Genomic DNA, 22,568 nt, shown 5'->3' on the forward strand with positions numbered 1-22,568 from the left:
TTCCTTCTACCATCTTGTTGGTAATGTAGTGGCAAAAGTGAGAAAGAGATTATATGGATATATTGTTAACTGGCTGATTTTTATAGTATCATGATTTTCATATGGCTGTAGTCACTGTATACAGGTTTTCTCCCTTCTACGTTCTGCGTATTTCAGTGTACTCTAGGTATCAGACATCCAGGAGACGCCGGTATGTTACACTCTTTCATGCAAAGATGCATTCTTGCATATTCTTCTTACTATCTCTTAGAAAGCAAGAATATTATCTCTCATTTAGTGATACACTCACTACTTTGAAGGTCATCACTTGTGAAGCTTTGAAGCATGGAGCAATATTAGGACAGTCAGCATATTTCTTCTTAGAGCTGGTTATATTGCACATGCATGGTACTATTGAATATGAAAATTTTGTTGGCTAGTTCAGGATTATCAGTGAGGTTGCTGTGGTACCTCACAGTGTTGCAATCTGGAATACTGATGTCTTGGCAAATGTAGCAATTAGCAAATCTCTGTGTTCAGATTTTAGGAACATGAGCAGAGTAGCTTGTGCCGGTGACTGGAACAGGAGTTTAATAGAAAAAGAATTACTTTTGTTTTATTACTGCATATTAATGAAGTGAATAATATTCAGTTTAGCTATAGCTGCATTAAAAGTTGACCACTGTAAATGTCAGTTATGCTTTGAACTAACATGGCTTTACTTCTGCCTTGGCTCAAATGTTAAATATTTTGTACTGGCCCCATGACTGCAGGCAAGTTGTTTGGGAAAAGATAATAGTGAAAGATCTGAAGTGCAAATAAGTGTCTGAAATGTCAGATACTGAGATTGTGAAAACTATGTTTAATTCTGTTTACATGTTTAAACAAAACAAGGTGGAGGATTAAAAATAGCGTGATAGAAGTGGACAGTGTAATGGACAGTTGCAATATCTGAAAATAATAGATTTCCAAAGATTTGGCAAGGCAATGGAGTCAACAGAAAACAGAATTTAATTTGATTTTCATTGGATGTTGCTTCTTTGATCAAAAAAAAATCATAGCTCATGGATTGAAGACAGCTATGTCTTCCCCTTTCTTAACGAAAAGACATTTCTCCCCTGACTTCTGAGATCACAAGAATTAATTTTCACCTCCTTTTCTGGTAGAGTGAACAAAATGAAAAGTTGGAGCACAGTCTGGTTTTAGCAAAGAATTTGGATGAGCCAGTCTTGCTTTTTTTCCATTCTTTTTCAAAATTTTTATTCTATTGAAAGAAGGAAGTAGATGTATAAAGGAGTCGGTCTGGGCAGAAGGTTGGAAAGAAGTGAAATCTAAAATCCTTTTTCTTTTCTTTTCTTTTTTTTTTTTTTCCCCTTACTTAGTAAAGATCTTTTGTGTTTGAAAGCTGGAGCACTTTGTTCCAGGCATCAGATGGTCTTACAAAGATATTACGGCTTGCTTCTTTTTGCCAGTAAACACATTAATCTGAGAGTGAGATGCACCTGGATGTCTAAGCTGAGGGTTTTTTTAAATTAAACTCTAATGTCAACCTTTCAGTAAACTCTCCTGGTTTATTAGGAATAATTGCAGCCTGACTTAAATATGTATTCTTCAGAATATTAATTTTCCCACCCTGGATTTATTTATTTATATGTTCATGAATTCTCTTACCTAAACTCTGCCCTTAGAGAGAAAGAATAAAAGTAACCCTACTGGTGTTAGTAGCAATGGAAAGAACTGTATCTTTTTTTTTTTTTTTGCAATTATGATTCACCCTTTACTACTGCTCAGTGAGAAAAAATACATATTTTTACGCTCTGCATTTTGCTTTTCCACTCCATGAGTAAAAACTGTCAGCATGAATGAACATGTCGTATATCTTCACGATATCTTGGCTCATGGATTCCCCTTGTTCTTGCCTTCTTTATGTCATCATGATGTTTTTTTTATTTTCTTTCTCCTTTTAGAGAACAGTGCGACCATTTTAGATTATACTTACCAGTTGGGAGGAACCTGGTTTTATCTATGGAATCAGAATCAGTCAGTGAATAGAAACACAGTAATTAAAAAGGGAACAAAGTCCTTATTTCATTATCTGTAATGTGGGTGTTCTTTTTTACAGAAATCATACTACAGCTGCAGTGCTTAAAAGATTCAATCTCTTAGCTGTCAGAACTCTGTTTTGCCTATTAACTCCATTTATCCAAAATAATTCTAGAAAGCCTGTATACTGCAACTAGATAGTCTGAACATACCTAACAACTCTGTCTTATGCTCACTGCCTATTTGATGCTACTGTGCCTACCTAGATCTGCAGGCTGTCCTTTTTCAGTCGTGCATACATTAGCGTCATGTTATTAGATGTCCCTGAAGCAGTGAGTCTATCAGTAGGACACTCTCCCATCTTGCCCCCCCGCGCCCCCCCCCCCCCCCCCCCCCAATCCCTTCCATCTCAAAGATACAGGGTTTTTTTTTTTCCTCTTTTCATAGTGAAGCTGGTCTACTTGAAAGTCTAAGTGAAAAATCTGACAGCTAATGCTGCTTGGTGCCCAGATTTCAGTTGCTTTTTTATATTCAGTTTTAATACAAACAGAAAATGTTTTTCTCATTTTGGACATAGGACTCCAGCATTTTTCTTTTATGGTGCATTAAACTATCGTGATTCTGGGACATATATTTTTATATGTCAGAGATGGTAGAAATTTTGAATTCTTTAAATACCTGTCCATAAGGCTGTACATACAATGCAAGCTTATGAATAACCTGTGACATTTTTGTGCTTCATTTGCTTTATTACCTTTTGGCTGTGACTGTATATATGGATGAAACATACATGTGCTTTGTTATAATAATAGACGTAATATCCATTTTGAAATGAGTGCATGTCAGTGCAGCATATAATTGTTTTTGCTAGTCACTGAGACATCATACTGGTGTTTATTTTTATTTTAATTTTGAAAAAAATGCTCACGACAAAGTCTGGTAGTCATTTGTATGAAAAAGTAGTATTTTCTATAGCAACTTAAAAACAGTTAAGTTAGAACTGCATCATGTGTGTGTAACCAATGCTGTGTAACCAATGAGTACATTGGTCTTAGTGCATCTTGGAACTTCATGTGAAAAGTTGAATGATGTCTGAGAAGAGCTGTGCGTACTCAGATGGGTGAGGTTGCCTTGGTTAAAACGCAAGTAAAAACTTACTTGATGGAGAATTTGTGGACAGTCTTTTGTCAAGAGATATTTATGGTTTTATTACTCCTAGTTAATTAACAGTTATGGATCCCAGAGAGCATTCACTGTTTTCTGAGACCTAGAAACAAGCAGGGCCAGAGAATTAGAGTGTATAGTTTAGGTAACCTTGGAAATGGACAATGAAGTGGGTGTAGAGACATGATAGCTTCATCAGGTCTGAGTGATTTTGACACAGTGTATATCCATTTATTAACTTGCAGTATAACTTGACTGTACTGCATGGAAACTTGGAGCACCAAGCCAGCTGGTATTGAAGCAGAAGTAGCCTGGGAGTTCAACAGAAAATATAAAAAGTGTGGTGGTGGGGACTCCTGCAGTCTGATACTTTGGTGTCCTTTTTCCTCAAAGTGTCGTGATTTTCAAATGGGTAATCCTATGAAAGCTGAAACCTTAAAATTCCTCTGAAACTTGATCAGAAAGTTTTATCTTTGAATACCAAAGATAACATGGCTCAGCTGCTAAGACAGGTCACTGCTGCTTTGCAGTTACTTCATGTACTATATCCATCTTTGTAACAGGTTTTATAGGCTCTGTTCCTGTGTGAACTTCAACCCTTAACTCAGGGGTATTTAATCTTATGTTTAATGAGTATGTTTACTTTGGAATTCTTTTTTTTTTTCTTTTTTTTTTTTCCCCAAAAAAGAGGTGATATTGCTTTCTCTTTGAAATGTAGGTTGTGGGACAAGCGTTTTAAGTCACTTCTTGAGGAATTAGGCAGATATGAGTAGTATTTGAATGGGAGAAAGATCTAAGACCCCAAGTAGTGCAATGAGTGTAATGAGCAGTGTTTGTGAGAACATGGCTTAGTGGTCAGGGATGGTTTCATGCTTTCAGAATTGCCGTGGGGATGTTTAGTGTTATATAGCCTAATATGTCATATACTTAGACCTTGATCTTGAGAATATGTATTTCTGCAACTGCTTGCAGTAGCTGATATGTAAAATAGAATTTCCATAGTATATAGTTAGATGAAGTGAGTTTTGAGTTTGGTTCCCAGCCCAATAAATGGTCTAGTGCATACATTACAAGGAAATGCAAGGAAATTAAAGGCATATTTGAATTTTCAAACATCTACACCTGAAACTCAACTACAAGTATTTTATTTATCCTGCTGGAGGGAGAATCTATTAGCTGACAAAATGAGCAGACAAGATTAGCCAACAAAGTTCTGCTTGGAAATAGTGTTGAAGAATGGTAGTAACAAGTAGAGCATACTTTGCGGTGAGGGTGGTGCACAAGAGAAGTGTAACTCTTGTTCCAGTGTACAGTGTAAATGTATGAGAGATTAGGAGTAAGGACAAAAATGGTAGAGCTAGAGCTTGAAGTTAGCAGAGTTAGAAATTAGAAACCACGGGGCACACATCTATTTCCTGTGATTTCTTTTAAGATAATCTGTAGATTATGTATTATTTGAATAGGTAACAAGTACATTCAGTGCTATTGTGATTTTATTTTTCTGTCACAAACAAAAAGAGATTAAATATATGTTATGAATTATTTCTTCTGCTGCGGTACCTGGGACTAGGTAGGAGCATGTTCAATGCCTTGAATGTGTTGGCTGTTTGCAATATCATTATGTTGTTTTTGCACTTCTTGTTTTGGAGGAGGGGGAAATTTTTGACCTTAAAAATACTTACGAAGGTAGAAACAAGAGCAAAACCAAAACTACCTGTTATAATCATGGGGAGGGGAATCATCAGCAGATACATTTTTTTTAATGGTTTTATCAATGCAAATAGGCCACTATCATAACTGTTAGGCTGAAAGTGAAATTCAGCCCTTGTATATCACTAACATAGTAAACAGGACATACAAAATACAATGTTCACCAGGTTAACTAGAGATATTATAAACATTTGATAGCAGGTATAAAATATACGTATAATATTGCATATATACATTAGCAATAGTTATGTAAACATATAAAAGAAGAGAAAAGAGTTGGGGAAAACTTAAATCACTTAATGTTTGTGACATTCTGCAGAGCTGCTTTTGTCCTAACTGTTCTGATGTTAAGAAAAAGTACAAATAACTGTGATCCTTTTTTTTATGTTCAAATGGTGTTTTTTTCTCTCCTGACATTTTCTCTAGCACTTTCTGTCAAGAAGGTAGTTGGGGTGTGTCACAATCATGGTGCACAGAAATAAACTATGAAATCAGATAGAGATATTAAATAATAAATATTTAGTACATAGTACTGATTCTATACCAATAAAGTATTAACTAGTAGTAATTTAAATGTACACAATTATAGCCTCTAAAAGATAAATTAAATTTAAATGTTACTTAATGTTAAGTTTTCCTTACCCCTGAATTATCATGGTTAATATATTGCATCTAGGCCAAAAGAAACATCTGAACTTTTACCAGGCTACCTAGCTATGGATAGGAAGTTCTCTCTTTTTGAGCTACCTAATGCATCAGATCTTACCCTTTTAGCTTAAATAAACATAATTGTTTTGAGTAAAACTAATAGGGTCTTTTATGTGTTTTAAAAAAATAAATGCAAGTCTGTAGGATTTTCAATAGTTTGAATTTAAAAATTTTGAATAATTGTCAGTACTTTTTCTTCAGGAATTTCAGGAATGCTTTATTTTTCAAGTACAGATGATATTTTTCACAGAGTCTGCAGTAATTTATTGTAGTGGATGTATATACTCTTTACCTTTAGTACATAGGCCTGTTTCATGGGTCTGAACCACAAGTGTCTGCATTTGCAGCTTATATTTACTTTGCTAAAAGGGTAAATCTTGGCTTTAGGATTCTATGTCTCAGTATTAAAACATGTATTATAGCTATAAAGCTTACTTTTATAGTTTTCTTTTCACTAAGCCCTGAAAACAAAATGATTATTTGTTGGGTGCTGATTAAATTGTGTACAGCAATAGCAGATGAGAGTTACGGTAAAATGTCAGTGCATATTCCAAAGGTCTGTTGTACATTAGGTCTTTTCTTTTCACCAGCCATGTTCTATTATAATAGTAGGACTACATTTTTATTTGAAATAAAGCAAACCAAGATGACCTCCACAGCAGCAGAAACAGCACTTGATCTGTCTTGCTAGTGCTTTTTTGTACATCCTGCCAGCAGGACTGGAAATTTTTCACTCTTTACATCTAAAGACCACTTCAGCATAATAGGTACAAAACATTTCATTCCTGCTGCCATAAGTACTGCAATTATCAGAAAGGGATTGGGAATTTGAAGGACTGGATGTGAGAACTCTTCAAAGTGGATTATTAATGTGGGTGGCAATCAAAGAAATTATTTAGTACTTGAAGGATTGCATAATTAACCTGAGCAGAAGTTGTGCCACTTACCTATCATATATTTAAGGGGGGGGGGGGGGGGGAGAAGCCGGGGAGGCAGGGGGGGGAGGGCACAGGGGAGTATTCATGTCTTATAAATTCCAGAAGGCAATGTTGAATGAATGTCCAGCAGCATAGAAACCCGCTTTTTTTCTCATCTGTCCATGAGATTTGGATCAGATTTTCCTCCTAATCTCATAGTCACTGTAGAAATAGTTATTAATATACATAATTTTAAAATAAATATTCCATAGCTTTTTTATCAATGTGCTAACTCAACTGAAAATGCTTTGTAGGGAAGCCAAAAACCAGAACAAAGCTTCAAAGGCTAAGTATTAACAATTTGTTTCAAGGAGTGAATCATTTTTGCTTTATGTTTGGTTGGAAATTTGCAGTAGCTGTGCTGATTCTTGTCTACATTTCGCTACCCTGCATGAGCAAGGCAGTGGTTTGCTCCCTCACCCCGCAAACCACTTTGTTTTGCAAATGCATTTAGAAATGGTTTTCTACTCTTCTGCATCAAGGTAGTCGCTACTGCAGTTTCCTGCTGTAATTCAACTGTTCGTTTACTGAGGGAAACAGGCCTCTTGAATGTCAACTTCAGCTTCTTCGTTAATCCTTCTAATAAGTCATGCCTCTCTCTTGCATTAAATATAGCAAAAGTGATGACACCCAAGGGAAACCTGTGCCACAGATGCAGAGGCATCTGAACTGAATACACAGGAGAGGGACTGGACGACCGGCAGTAAAAGTACGGTGTCATGGCACTGAGTGCAAAACTGTGTACCATGCAAGATGGGCAAATAGTAGTCGTAGTAGTACTGAGGGTGTAAGTGCATTACAGGTGTAACAGGCCCACTTCTTTGCAGCCTGTGCAAAAGCAAAGAACTTGCAGTTTTCTTACATATAACCTACCTGATGTGTAACCAGAAATAGAATTGGAACAGAAGGTAACAGTGCCAAAATCATGAGCTAATAGTCTTGTAAGGACAAAAATGCATTAGACATTGCTTGAAAAAACATGCATGGTATTGTGTTCTGGCATACTCTGAAACAATTGCATCTTTCAAAAATACTGGAAATATCTGAGCTACAGATTTCCTGACTTTTTTTTGTTGGTTCAAATAATAGTACAAATACTGGGTTTGAAAACAGTAGACTTCCTAAATCTTAAAGACATCTTAACAATGTTAGATAAGCATTTTTAAGGCTTGGCAAATAGAGTGTGTATCTCATTGCAAACATTAGCTGTAAACTCTGCTCCTTCACCTTTGCTCCCCATGCATCCTTAATTTATGGTATTTGTTAAATTGTTGGGGCTGGAGGGCAAATAGAAAGCTTTTTCTGAGCTCTGAAGTAAGTGATTTTGATTAAATTTGGCTTTAACTATAAAATAAAAAATCTATGTAAACATGTAACATTAGATTGTTTACTTTGACTTTTTTTAAACAGGTGTCTTGGCACTGTTCATATTATGCTAATGGGAATACCGAAATTATTGCTAAATCATTTAACTCTATTTTAAAAAATCTTTAGGTATGGTTTGCTCTTAATTCACTGTTTGAAATACATGTAAAACTGTGCTAATGACTTGAAGGCATCAGATTCAGATAACTGCCTCTGGGAACAAAAGTTTTGACCAGATTATATTGTTATTACCTTTCTTTAGATAATTAGCATATTGAATCAAAAATGTGGTTTAGGGCCAAGCCATGGAAAGCTGGGACCTAATAAAGTTTTTGAGCATTTTGACATGTAAATGTCAATCTGAAAAAAATGTTATCCGTAAATATTAAGATAAACTGTTCTGTGACTTTTAATTAAATTCCTTAAGTGTGTTGTGTTGCAGTGTAAGCAGAAGTCATTTAACTTGGAGCAACTAATAATTAAAAGGCAGCTAAGCATTTCAAAGCTACATGGTTCATAGCAATTACGTTCTCTAGTATCAGGGCTTGGCAGATTCATTACTATTATTTATTAGTGGTGTAAGATCACATGGACTATCTCCTGTTATGTATTCTGCTCAGTACATCCAGGTGGAAAAAGTCGAACTGAATTCCAAGAAGCCTTTAGTAGGGTCAGTATTACAACATCTTCGTTGTTCTCTCATTCTTGGAACAATGTCTACAGCACACTTACTTCCAAATGTTGCCAGCAGCTCACCAGGAGAGCAAGAGAGAGAAGGCAGCTTACTCATTTTAAGACCTCTCAGCTGAAAGAGTTATACATTTTATAGTATTTTTTTTAGTAATGATCATGGTTATCGATATACATTGTTTTTATCTAGGCAGATAGTTCAACCTCTTGCATAAACAGAAGCTTTTTCTTTCAAGGGAACCATATAAACAGAAAGACTATTGTAGGTGTATCTAAAGAAAAACAGCCTACTGCTTTAGTATTTTTCACTATAAAAAGCAGACCCTACTGTCACTTCATCTAAAATTTGCTTTGAACTTTGTATTTGTTCAAACTTTTAATTGGAATGAAACTTAATGGTTTGTGCAATTTTGGGTCAAGTTTTGAAGCAAAAGGACTGGTTAGAAATGTGTCCACTAAGCTAAATCCTTCAATTCCGTTCAGCTCTGTTGAAACTATTTTAATAAGTGTCCAACAGGCTTGGAATTAGTACTTCCAGATTAATCTAAATTCTTTGCACATTTCATTTGGGCTTAAATGTGGCTTGGAGCTGTAATAGAAATGGTGCTGAAATATTAAAATATGGAGACCATTTAGACTGAGAGTAGTATTTCACTAATAAAACCCTTTCAATTAAAAAAATCCACCAGCGCAACATGTGGTCTCCAAGAAGATATATTGGCTGTTCTTGGGGAATGACTTTGTGGTTTTAGAACAAAAGAATGTTAAACTTTTATTTCTGGAGTCTCTTTTAGACTGTCAGAAGAGGAAGGATGCTGATTAATACTCTGCCTTTAAAAAAATGTTTATTTATTTAGTGCTTAAGACTGGACTTAATACCTTAATATGAAATATTTGCAATAGATTTGTTTACCATGTTGTCACAAAATAATTTTGGGTGCGCTAAATATTTTAAATTCCTTTTCAGAGCTGTAATGTTCCAAAGGCTTCCCCCACCCCCCCAATAGCTGTTATTAATGTCTCTGAACAGCCTACCTGGGAAAGTATTTATGTGGTTAGTAGGTCATTTTTTTCTAATCCTGCAGAGGAGCTTTCGCTCTCCATTACAGTTAATGGCATATGGGTAAAAGCATTAATAGTTCGTGGATGCGTATACTTCAAGGAATTTATACATGCGGTTCACATTAACAGTTAAGAGCTTAGACAAATATTTAGCATTTATTTAAATAAATATGATGTGTGATTAGGCAAACTGCTGCAATGTGAACCAATATTTATAGCAAAAGTTGTTATGTAGGGACTAAAATCTCTTTAACATTTTACGGTACTGCATTTTCAGCTGTTTTACAACGTTTATTCAGAAAACAATAGAAATAACGAGAATGCACAGGCTAACTATTCCTTTGGTTTTGTCAACAGGCAGCCATTTGCAATTTTGTTACCTGTTTTCAGAGAGAAAAACAGTAGTAAACTGTAGCTTCTAAAATGTTGATTTAGAAAGATGCATTTGATTCAGAAGACACAGCAAAGTCTTACAGCTCTGGTATTCTCTGGCCTCTTTATATTAAACAAAAGAGGTCCACTGTCAGGGAGTATTATTGAAACATGTACACAAGGGTTCCACATTAATTCTCCTGCGTTTTTTACAGGGAAGCCTTTTACTAGTATTTACATGGGCATTTAATTATTGAATGCTGATTAACAATTTGTGCTTTAAAGTTCCAGATCTGTGCCAATACATATTTAGCATTTCCAGCTTCATCTTTTCCAATGTTTTTTTTTCTTTTCTTGTCTAATAACATAAAAATGCATTTCCAAAAATGTTATGCATAATTCCACAAATTTAGGAGGAAATGTGCAAAGGCCAAATAATGAAGTAGTTGTAAACTGTCATTGTACTTACATTAGGCATTGTCAGAGATAGGATGAAGAGTAGATTTCACTGTCCCCAAAAGGAAAATGAGCATGGTTCTATTACTTTCATGAGTTTAAATAGTCACACAGGCAGTATCTACACTGCCAAACTTGAAGAGTAAAAAAAAAAAAAAAAAAAAAAAAAAAAAAAAAAAAAATAGTATAATTGAAATCAGTGTAACAATAGAGGGAAAATTGATTTCCTGTTAATTTGCCTACAAAATTAAACTTTCTTTATATTTTATTACGTAGTCCTAATTTGTTTCTCCAGTGCTTAAAAGCTCTTTTTTCTAGTTGTACGTCTTTTGTTCATGTTCAGGACAAGCAGAATTTGCTGCTCCTGAAGCTGTTCTTGAACAACTCTCAGTTAACACTGCTGCCCAGAGATATGCATCATACTTGTTATTTCAAGTATGTGGGTTGATTTGCTATGTTTACACAGTTTTGGTGACTACATTATTATGGTCAAGAAAGGGGAGCAAAAGGAAGACATGACTGATAACTGAAGGTGAGACTTCTTTTTCAGTCTTGAATCCGAGTTGCAGTTTGTCTTCCAGCCTGAGTAATGAGCTACCTGTGAAATAGTTGCACTCCCTTACCATCTCTCTGTGTCTGTAGATGAGACATAAAACCATATTTAATTACCTTTTCCTTTGTGAAATTAATTACTTTCCTATATTGAAAAATATGAGATGATATGAGTATTTCACTGGAAGTGTGAAATTCTTTTACCTTTCATAAGGAATGCTGACTTAGTTAATATTTTAGAACAGCTATTTTATTTTTTTTGCAAATACTTTTGCAAATTGCTTTTCTAGAAAGGGATTTTTTTGGTTATTTTTTATTATTTATTTTCTCAGGGTCTCTCTTTGTTTATCATAATTTTATCAAGGCTCTTCTGTGTGTGACAGGAACTATAATTGTACTGTTCTTCATGTTATGAACACCAGCCACATACCTGCCTTCATCTCTATCTCTCTCTGATCTTTCAAGCAGCATCCTTGCAGGCTTCATCCAAGAGGCTATGCAGGAGGAATTACCATAGCTGTGTTCAGTTGTGAAAGGGGAACTGAGAGAGCAGCTTACTGCATTTCTATTATTTTTTTTTATTCCACAATGGAAAAGATGCCTTTTGTTTTGTTTTGTTTTATGGAATATGGACTTCCTAGTTTGCTTTCTCTGAAATGCTAAGTCAGAATGATAATACTGAGGTGTCATGGCCTTGTTACATTCCCAAGAGTCCAGCATATTTATAAATTTCCATTTATATGACTATGTCCAGCCTAACTTGGTGTTCAGTCTGCTTCCAAATGTCAAGAGTACAGTCTAGTAAAGCCTGTCATTGAAACCAGTGAATTTCTGAATTCATTTATGTACAGGGGATAGGACTGAATCAAGGACTGTATAATGTAGTCCAAAAAGTACTAATTTGCTGAAGTAAGTAATGTATTCTTTAGCAAAAACTTTCTGATGGCAACGACTGCATGTGGGGGTTTTTTCTGTTATTTATCAAGTTGGGAAGCATGTAAGTTTGGTTAGGATGGTGTTGATCTTTTGGATACTTTAACACTGACAGATCTCACAGTGACCTTGCCCTTTGCTGGTGCTGCAGGGTGGGTGACTGAGCTGTCGGAGATGCTGCTGTTAAGAGTTGTGTCCTGAAAGCTGAACTTTGAATCTGCCTGAAAGTGTGTGTTACCTCAGATATTTGATTCATCTCTAGTTCTATGCTAGAATATCTTAGCATAAACAGACATGCTTATTTATTAATACAGCTTCAGGTACGAAGATGCTGCTGGAAATACTGTAAAACTTTTATTGTTATTATTAGTGGTGGCAGAAGGACTGCTGTGTGTAGCCAGCTATTTTGAGTCTTTTTTTTCCTTGTGTGAGGTCATTACTCTTCATTCTAAAGACATTCATCATGTATTTGATTAAAAAAAAAATGCACAAAAAAGCACGAGGCTGAGAAGGCTTGCATAGCTGTCGTTTTCCAGGACAGCTACAGCTTAGGTATTACACAAGTCCATGAAGGACTCTGCCTATAAAAGCTTCTGTGTTTTTTCTTAAACAGAAAGAGGAGTGGGTGGTATATCCATATAATGAAAGTGGGAAACGGCAGGATATTTCAGATGCTATAAGTTTATATGAGTTCAAGCAGAAACAGGCATGTTCATGGTAGGTAAGTATCTCAAGATCTACTTAATGCAAATTATGTTAAGATGTCCTTGAGTTAGGAATTGTTTGAGACTGAGATGAGATGACTTTTCTGTTCTTACGTTCTTGACTGGGCATCTGCTTTTTGTAGTTTTTCACAATATTGTAATATGTAGACCACTTATCTCCCCTAGTACAGCTCTTCTTTTGTCTTCTTTTTGCGATTTTTTGGCTTACACAACTTCATAAACCTGCTTCTTGTCTAAATTTGGTTCCATTTCTCCTTGACCTGGAAGCTATATTCACTGAGGGTGGGGAGCAGTGTAGGGAAGTTAGCAGTAGCAATTGCAAAAGGTACCACCATGGGTGACTGGAGCTGTAATATAAGCACCTTAGAACAGAGTCTTATTGTGATGTTATGCAGCTTCAACTGTAGAAGGAAATACTGGTGCTCTCTCACTCTGAATAAGGGTATGCCTTTCATTTGTTAGCTCTGTGGTGGTTCAGGATTTCTGGGCAAAGACTTGATGGGGAAAAAGCTTCACTTGTGTCCTTAGTTAGATTGAATGCTCATTTTTGTCAACAAGACTAGTAGCTCTACAGGAAATAATGAGCTAAGATGACAAGAAGGTAAATAGTTTGACAGCTTGTCTTAAAGGTTCCTTTAGTAATTATTGCAAGTGAACAATTTCTTGTAGGATTAGAGATGCAATCATAAGATATTAGAGCTACAGACCTAGCATGTTTGACATTTCCTTACTTACAGACGAGTAGCCTCTTTGTGATGGCACTGATTGCTGTTTTGTTGTCAATAACATCATTCTTCTGGCTTGTTACATAGTTAATTTTTGTGCGTACGATGCAAAATATATCCCTGTCAAACTGCAAGTTTTCAGAATTGCTTCAAAAATAATGAAACTAAGACATTTTGACTACACTTATTTGTAATTAAATAATACCATGTAATTTTGTTTCTTTACACAGTATTTCTTTTAGTTCAAAGTAAGAAAGCAAATACCTGTGCTAGTGTCATGACTTGACTTGATTTTGCTTGATTTAAAATCAAGATCAGTGTCTGTCTGTAACTATTCATTTTCTAGAAAACTTCCAGCAAGCCGTTAAATCAAATCTCATAGCTGCACACTGCTGTGGTATATTACTAAACAGTAATACCACAGCTAAGTACCATTTCAGTTTTGCTTATGCAGCTTTGTTGATCAGTATTGGCCTGTACAGCAGTAAGTAATTTTTTAAAAAAATCTCACTCGTAAATCCATGTGAAAATTTGAAGAACATACAAACCAGTGAAAATGGCTGGACATCTTAGGAAAAAATTATTATTTGGAATTTTGTGAACTTGGAATTTTATGAATCTTTAAGAGTATATTGCTTTTATTTCTGAAAAGCGATTTGCTTGTTTATTCAAGAGTTGGAAAAAAGTACGACAGTTGTCTGTGGTGGATTGAGTGTAGCTAGTGGTTTAGATATTCACTGAACATCAGTACTTTACTGTCTTGCTTCCTGCTGCCTTTAAACAGGAGGAGAAACAAACCTGGTGAAACGGTTATTGTAAGGAGATAAAACTCTCAATAGATTACATGTGTTTGTGGGTATGTACCACATAGTCACACAAAAAGAAGCACTGTTAAAAGTGTTTGTGACTATTTGTAGATACTCTTTTCAGAGAAGTTTAGGGATACGTTAAGAAGTATAAGAAACTGGTACTTTCTGTGTCATGTTTTAGTCTTTATTATTCCCACATTAGATTCTTATAATGAGATCTTGACATCCAGGAAGAAATACAGAGTTTTGAGTATTAGTCTAATCACATTAGGATATTCACCTGTAGAAGTGCATTAGCAGAGGGGGTAAAAGCCAGACAAATGTTGTAAAGTATAACCCAAACCAATGGAAAAACTAGGCTAGCATAGGCTGGTTTTGATAACGACGACACATTTTCTTGGATGAGATTCTCAGTCACTTTAAACAAGGAAGGACTGCAGTTTGACCTCAGTGGAAAACCAGTACTTTATGCTAGCTCTGTATTTGTAAGTAATTTAATGTAAGAGTTTGATAACGTTGAGGCATAGGGGTAACTGCACAGTATCTTTGCATTGCAAGTTGTTTGAAACATCAATGTCTTCCTTTGGTTTTCCTTCCCCCCCCCCCCCCCCCTTTATACTGGGTGTGGGTAATATCTATATCCTTTTGTCCTCCTTATTTTGATAGTACTGATTCATTCTCCATATGCCGATGGTTGCAGCACAGAATTTGTGAGTCTAAATTCACGTTGGTAAGGTTTTTTTTCAGTAGTACATAACCTGATCTTACCCCTGACAAGGAGCTTTACCCTTTCTCTAAGAGTTTCATAAGCTGTGCACTCCAGAGAGAGAGGAAAGTTGTCTCCAAATAGTAATCTTAACTCTCAATGTCCTTATGATTTTATCTTACAAATGTCACACAATTCATATTAATGTTTAGTCGTAGTGAGATGCGAATAAGATCTCATGTAATGTTACTATAGATCCTACATATTGTATAAATCTAAAAGTTATGTGTATAAGCTTCTGTAGGCAGTCTTTCTCACAAATGTTCCTAGAACTTTAGCCATTATCTCAAATATTTGTTCAGCTCCTTGTGAGATATGCTCTTACATGGCTGCCTTTTTTTCCCTAGTTTTCTTTACACTGCTCTTTTGCTCTCAGGAGTCATGTTTACAATATTCATCCATTCATACACTTTGTTTTCTTCAACTTGTATGCTGTATTGCTCGAGTGTATCCAGAGTGCAACCACTGCTTTATTTTTCACTCCCATTCTAAAATCCAGTGATCTTGCCTCATTGCCTACTCTTAGGAACTAGTACCGAACTACTACCTGGCAAGTTGTCAGCTTGAGGTAGTCCTTGGTTACTTCATGTTTGTTTTTCTTCTCCTGATGGCAGTATGTCAGCTCCTTTACAGGTACTGTATTTCATTTGTGTCCTCTCTGGAGTCTGGAGTTCTCACATTCACATGTCTTCTTTGATGAGTTACTAACATTTATTTTTTTTTGTGTCGTTTTGTCATTTGTACTTCTTTGGTGGATACTATTAATAGCATTTATTTAGCAGAATATTAACAATGAAATTATCCAACAAAATTAAGCACAAATTTCAGGATTAACTACAGATCTATCATTTTCTCTTTGCTTCATTTTATTTTCATTCTTTAGTTTTCTGTGTCTAATTCAAACCTGAACGCTCTTGAAGCAGAGAGAAATGTGTTATTTTGCCTGTCTGTAAAACATCTCAAGCATCCATGACATTCTCTGAAGGTCTGGTTTTACTGGTATGAGGAAAGTACCCCTGATGACTTCTAACCATCTTTTCAATTATATATTTATACACTCTTCTAAAATTGAAATTATTAGTTTGAATATCTTGAGAAAACCTTTTGGAATTTGTATTTTTTAGAATAAAAATTAAATGTGTTTTAAAAGTTAGTGCATTGACAAGCAAGAACTGAACAGCAGTAGTACTCATTTGCTTTAGCAAAGATCTGTGATCTTCCTACATTGATACAACACTAATTTTTCCATTGAAGCTGTTCTTGTAGTTGGGTACTCAACAAGGAGGCAGCTTACGAGGTGAGTTAGTCAGCCCCTGTGAGATAAGTGATTTAGAAGCACTGGTGCACTTGAGTGCTTGACTGTTTCCTTACTGAGATGGTAGTAATTAATATTTTTTACTCAAATCTAGGTTTGATTGTCTACATAAAAATTTAAAAGAACAAGAAAAGACAAAATAATTGTGAGTCATAACTCTTAATTCTACTTTTGTTGATTTTATTGGGTTTTGGTGTGTTGGGTTTTTTTTTGTAAACTGCTGTTAGCTAATTTTGGTTTTTAAACTGTTTTCAGTGTAGGTAGAAATGAGGTTTAAATTATGTCATTTGATGGCTAGTTCTAAATGGTGATTGTAAATTCTTATGTACATGTTCTAGAGATGCTGTTCACCTGTCTTGTTTGAGCATTACTGGAAAGAGGCTTGCGTGTCTGCATAATAAATTAAAAGGACAAGAAAATAGAAAATAATTTGCAATCAGTAAACTGGATGTGAGGGATAAATGTAATATCTACATTAAACCTTGCTTTATCCAGAGAATTGGTTTTTCTCCTCATTGTGTGGTAAAGATACCCAGTTGTAAAATAAATAAATAAATAAATGTCTAACCAAAAAAACCCACCATCTAAAACCTCCACGCATACTTCTAAGGATAAAGTGATGCTATAAGCAGAGATTTGCCTTGTCAAACGGTGTAGATTTCAGGATAAAATATTTTGGTCTGAACATGTGTTAACAGACTGACTAATTTCTTGGGATCATCTAGAGAATCCCACTCCATCCCCGCAGGGCACCTAATATTGTCCAATAACAACCCAGAAAGGGGGCAGGAATAAGCTGACATCCTAGTTCATTCAGGAGTGTCACACCGGATCCGATAGAGCTTGAAGCCTCAGCATATTGCTGGGGGGGAGAAGTGGGCATCTCTGCAGAGCTCAAATCTGATTAATGGCTAAAGAGCTCCTCAGGCTATAAAAGGATATCTCCCCCATGCTTGTACATGTGAATCAAGTCCTGTTTCATACCAGGACTGAAAAATGGGCAGATACTGTACAACTAGAGCAGCTTTTTGTCTTTCTTACTTCCATAGGAAGTGTGTTGTGAAATGGAGGCTATTGTTTTCAACCTGCTTTTTTTCTTCTTTTTTTTTTTTTTTTTAAACTCAGGTTCACTGTGTTAATCATTGGTTCTCTGTTACTTTTTCATCTAATTTGATTTTTTTCTTCTGGGACAAAAAAGAGCAAAAGAAGATAACAGTAAACGGAATCACAACTTGAGGTGGGAATGAATCCAGACAGTTAAATTGTGTTGTTATGTCACACCCATTTTGTGCTGGTTTTATATTTTACAAATGGATAAGTGACAAAAAAATTCTGATGTGTACTACACATTTGCCCAGAGGGCAAGAGATAGTAGTCATTTAAATTCGAGGACAGTTCATAACAGACTTTCCAGTTACTCTTGAGAAAATTTTTGCACTGTCAGAACAGTTTGAATGGATGCAAATATTCTCACCACAAGGGTCTGCCATTTTATGACATGTGTGCTGCATAATTACAGCTATATCCTCACAGCACCAGTGGAATACCATCTCTAATGTATCCATCTCAAAATAAGGTTTTGTTTCTCTTGAATTATATTGTATGAAATAGCTTTACTTTGTAAGTGTGGAACAGGGATGATCTTTGTTGCATACGAGGCCTAAAGCAAAGCCACCATTTGTGACTGGTTCTGCAGGAAGAAAAAAATACACAAAATTATTAGAATTTTGACTGCCTTAAAAAAGCATTAAAATGCATTTTTGTTACTTTGTTTTCGTTTTTATTGGGAATTTGATATTGGAAATTGTGAGTGACTTTTATTAAGGTAAGGAAAATTTATTATGTTGTTTGCGTAATCTCCATGAGATTTATCCAATAGCCAGTTGTGCAATAACTGTGTCGGTGGTGTGTGACTTTCTTTTTCCTCGTATGTGCCATGTTAGTTTCTAAGGTTCTGTATCCTTCGATAAGGGCTATCACGGTAGGAGACAGAAGAATACAAATACTATGTTTTGTTGGAATAAGACAGTTGCAAAAGAAACCAATTTTTGTTCTTGGCTTTTTAATACAGCTTTTATTAAACAATGTGAAGCAACTAAATATTATAATTTAGTATTATCTGATACTGTAGTATAGGCCAATGTACTGTCACCTGTACAAGCTATGCAGTGCTCCTGTGTTGAACATCCTTACGGATATGTTTTTCCTTTCTCTCTTGCATGCAGCTGTTTAATGGCTTTTTTTGTTCCTTTTCTTGCCAAGGAGATTCTTTGGCTTATGTTGCATCAATCCATTCTGTAATTGTTACAGTTTATTAAAAGACTACATACTGGATTTTAGGAGAGAATTCAGTAGTGTATTTAGCCTGAAATGCAACATGGTATTGGACTTTGAATAGTGAATAAACGAGTGGTTGTTTTGGTCTTTGAGAGAAAAAGTAATGTAAATTTTTTTCAAAGGTGTTTGAAAGCTCTCTTTCTGAATCATTGCTATCTGCATGTCTGCAGCTTTTAGGAGGAAGGCACTGAACTGAATGGGTGCATATGTATCGTTATGAGTTTTATATTACACAACTCTTAGCTATAGTATGAGCAGTGAAAGTTAAAGTGCTCATACATTCTGTGGTGCTTTGCTTTCATTATTCACTGTTTACCACTGGGCGTGTGAGCGAGTTACTAGAGTGACTGAATAAAGAGTCGCTGCCTTCAGTAATTACTTTTTTCATAGTTAACATGTGGTTTACACTCCTCTAAAACAGGTGTACTTTGAAATCAGTATAATTTGGACCAAATTATTGAAAGCAGGAACTAGAAATTAAAGCCTTAAAAGGGTAAGAGGGATTGACTCAGTGGTGCAACTGGGGGCATCTAGTTTCATTTCAGATACACGCAGATGCCCCCTCCAGCTCTCCTTCCAGAATGTCACAGATCTCCTCTAAGGACCCAAGCAATGGCACAAGCTCTTTATTCATGCACCAAAGTTTGCTAGTACACTTCAGCCACTAATTACTTTATGTATCTCTTGTGAGGATGTAAAAAAAGATCAGTTTTTAATGTGTGCTTACGTCCTGTGATGTGTGTTGTAGTTACTATAGGTTATAATTACAGTTGTTCAGCAAAATGCAGTTTTCAGGAAGGACTTTTAATTGCTGTGTGACAAACTTTCACTACCCACAAAAGACATCATCAGTTGCCTGTCCTATAAAAAACTGGGTAGAAGAAGGGAGTCTGGAAGGCTAGAAGAGATCAAACGTAGAATCTACAGACAGAAGTATGAGAGGTAGAGGAAATCTTAGAATGGAGTGCATAAGTTAATAAGTGCTTGTAACTTTGGAGACAAAGCTACTTCTCTTTTCTTGCAGCAAATGCTATTTCAGGATTGCTTCAGAGGATTTCAGATCTTAAGGAAAATATTCATAAAGGGAGATAATGCAGTCTAATACAAGAGGGAAGTTGCTGCTTTCTACCTTATTTATATTAAAAAAAATGTCAGGAAAGAATGTACCAAGCTTATGATTGTAGATGTATAATGTCACCTGTACAGACATGCACACTTAAATCTAGACTGTGTGAAAGGTCAGAGCTGAAAGAAACTCTATGGAAAGGTTTAGATTCAGAAGCTGTCATGTAGAAGCTAAAGTTAAATAGTTCAGTCTCCTCCTGCGCTGGAAGGCAAAGCATAATATTGGAGGATTAGAGTGCACTCACAATGATACTGCCAAGTAAATCCTAGAGGGAAGGAAACGGAATTTCATTCCAGAGTGTTTCCAGTTAGGTTTCTTTTGTATTCAGGTGATAAGCTGGTGAACAAGCCAACTCTCCTTCTTCTCCTTCTTCTCCTTCTTCTCCTTCTTCTCCTTCTTCTCCTTCTTCTCCTTCTTCTCCTTCTTCTTCTTCTTCTTCTTCTTCTTCTTCCTCTTCTTCTTCTTCTTCCTCTTCTTCTTCTTCTTCTTCTTCTTCCTCTTCATTTTCTTCTTCATCTCCTTTTTGTTATTGTTAATGTTGTTATTATTATCATCATCATCATGTTGGCAAGAAAAAACAGATAATGGTCAAAAATGTGTGGATGCTTCAGTTCTGGGAAGGACAAAACTGATAGTGAAGAGTTCTTTTGTTTTTCTGTGCCTTCACTGAGACAAGCTTTTCTCACCATTTTCACTCTGGCTGTTGCGCAGGTGGTTGACCAGATTGACACACTGACATCTGACCTGCAGCTGGAGGATGAGATGACAGACAGTTCCAAAACGGACACGCTGAACAGCAGCTCCAGCAGTGCAACAGCTTCCAGCTTGGAGAAAGTCAAAGTGCGGGGCAGCGCACCGCTCATCAAGCCACCCGCACACCCCTCGGCTATCCTCACTGTGTTGCGGAAGCCAAATCCGCCCCCGCCCCCCCCGCGACTGACACCTGTCAAGTGTGACGAGCCTCTGAGGCTGCCTCCTTCAGCCAACCCTGTCAAGACTAATGGTACCCTGCTGCGAAACGGGGGCTTGCCAGTGGGGCCCAACCGCACCCCAAATGGAGATATATGCTGTATACCAAACAGTAATTTGGAGAAAGTTGCGATGCAGCCTCTGATGCACAGACCTGAGAAAGAGCGGGGTCCTCAGCCAGGAGCCAGGGAACGGGTACGATTTAGTGAAAAAGTGCAGTACCACGGCTATTGTCCTGACTGTGATGTTCGGTATAACATTAAAAACAGGGAGGTGCACTTGCACAGTGAGCCTTCCCGCGCTGTGGGAAAGCTGTCGCATCAGTGCCCTCCTCTGCCGCCTCCACCACCTCCACTGCCTCCGTTTCCTCTGGAAAATGGAGGGTTGGGGATAAGTACTAGTAATAGCTTTCCTCCTCCAAGACCTGCGACTGTGCCTCCACAAACAGCACCAAAACCCCAGAAGACCATCTTGAGGAAGTCAACCACTACAACAGTGTGATGTATGCCACTTGAAACAACTCTGTTTTTTCCTATATATAAAAATAAATAGGTAATGAGCACTTTCTACTTGAGCAATAAAAAGACCCAATGCATTACTCCCTGTGTCCAGTGAAGTGGCATAAAAATCACATGGTAAGTACAAAGAGGAATGCTTATTGATCTTACTTGTACTCACCAAAAAATGTCATTATGGCAAAGAATGCTGAAAAAATGTTCATGCTTTAGTTCATAGGTTGCAGACATCTATTGCACTTTAGTATCTTTAGCATAGTTTAAAAGACAATGAAAAGTTCAGTCTGAAAATACTGAGTGGTGATTTGTGGTAGATGTCGGTCTATCTGATATAAGGGAATAACTGTTGCTCCCAGGTTTTGGGAAACTTCCTATTCCTAGCAGGTACCTTTCAAAATGTCATTTGACAAAGCAAAGTGGAGGACCGGATAACAGCTTTTGACTGAATTCCAGCAAATGCATTTTTCTCTGTCTGACTGCTTGAGCAAAGGCATTGTGTGTGGAGTGGTGCAATAGGAGGTAATCATCAGACTTTCAGGCAGCTTGATCTTTGGTGGTGAAGTAAATAAAAAAAAATGAAAGGTATGTTGACATGTCTTTGGAAAACTGAATTATCCTGCATTTTGGTTCTTACTTGCTCAAAGTGCCACAGCCAAGGTGAAGTAACAGTTTTCAGATGAGCAGGGATAGACCCATTCAGTTTGCCCCCTATTTCCACTGCTCCATTTGCAAAATGGTAGTAATATTTTATCTCACATCTGATGGCAGTAGATTAAACCAATAAAGTGCAGTCCTGCGTTTTTCATAAAGCCTTTGTCTGGTGCAAATCTCTTTTAGAAGGCAAAGAAAATTTTGCCTAAGGCCTTCAGGGACATCCACTTAATTCATGTAAAGAGCTTTGAAGTTGAATAGCTCTGTACAATTACGAAGCATTAACATGCAAAACAAGATATTGTACATGTTATCGCATTTTGATGGTGAACCCAATTAATATTCTTACTAGTTGAAACAAAGTCCTCAGTGGTTTTAATTATTTCATGAAAGAACATTCTTTTATTCTCACAAAGAGAATTGTTGGGACCTAGAGGTAAAAAACATCATATCAGGGAAGAAAATCTGACAATAAATCTGTTATTTACAAAAGTTGTGCCAAATTAATCTCAAATGGCCCAACAGCAGATGCTGTATAAAAGCAGTATGCTTTTGAGCTGAAATGTGAAACACACTCCATGGCAAGAGACAAAACTAGACGAAACAGATTCTTAATTTA

At 36.4% G+C, this 22,568-nt stretch overlaps 1 protein-coding gene across 1 annotated transcript in view; it reads left to right on the plus strand.

Annotated features, from left to right (window-relative positions):
- The window catches only part of PRR16 (proline rich 16), a 165,376-nt gene that overhangs the window by 87,566 nt on the left and 55,242 nt on the right, over window positions 1–22,568 (plus strand). Inside the window, exon 2 of the mRNA XM_037374554.1 lies at window positions 20,526–21,418. Coding sequence (XP_037230451.1) covers window positions 20,526–21,284 — 759 coding nt within the window. The 3' untranslated portion in view covers window positions 21,285–21,418. The remainder of the gene's footprint in view (window positions 1–20,525; window positions 21,419–22,568) is intronic.

Source organism: Falco rusticolus, chromosome Z, assembly GCF_015220075.1.
Source record: "Falco rusticolus isolate bFalRus1 chromosome Z, bFalRus1.pri, whole genome shotgun sequence".
In the NCBI taxonomy this organism is placed as follows: Eukaryota; Metazoa; Chordata; class Aves; order Falconiformes; family Falconidae; genus Falco; species Falco rusticolus.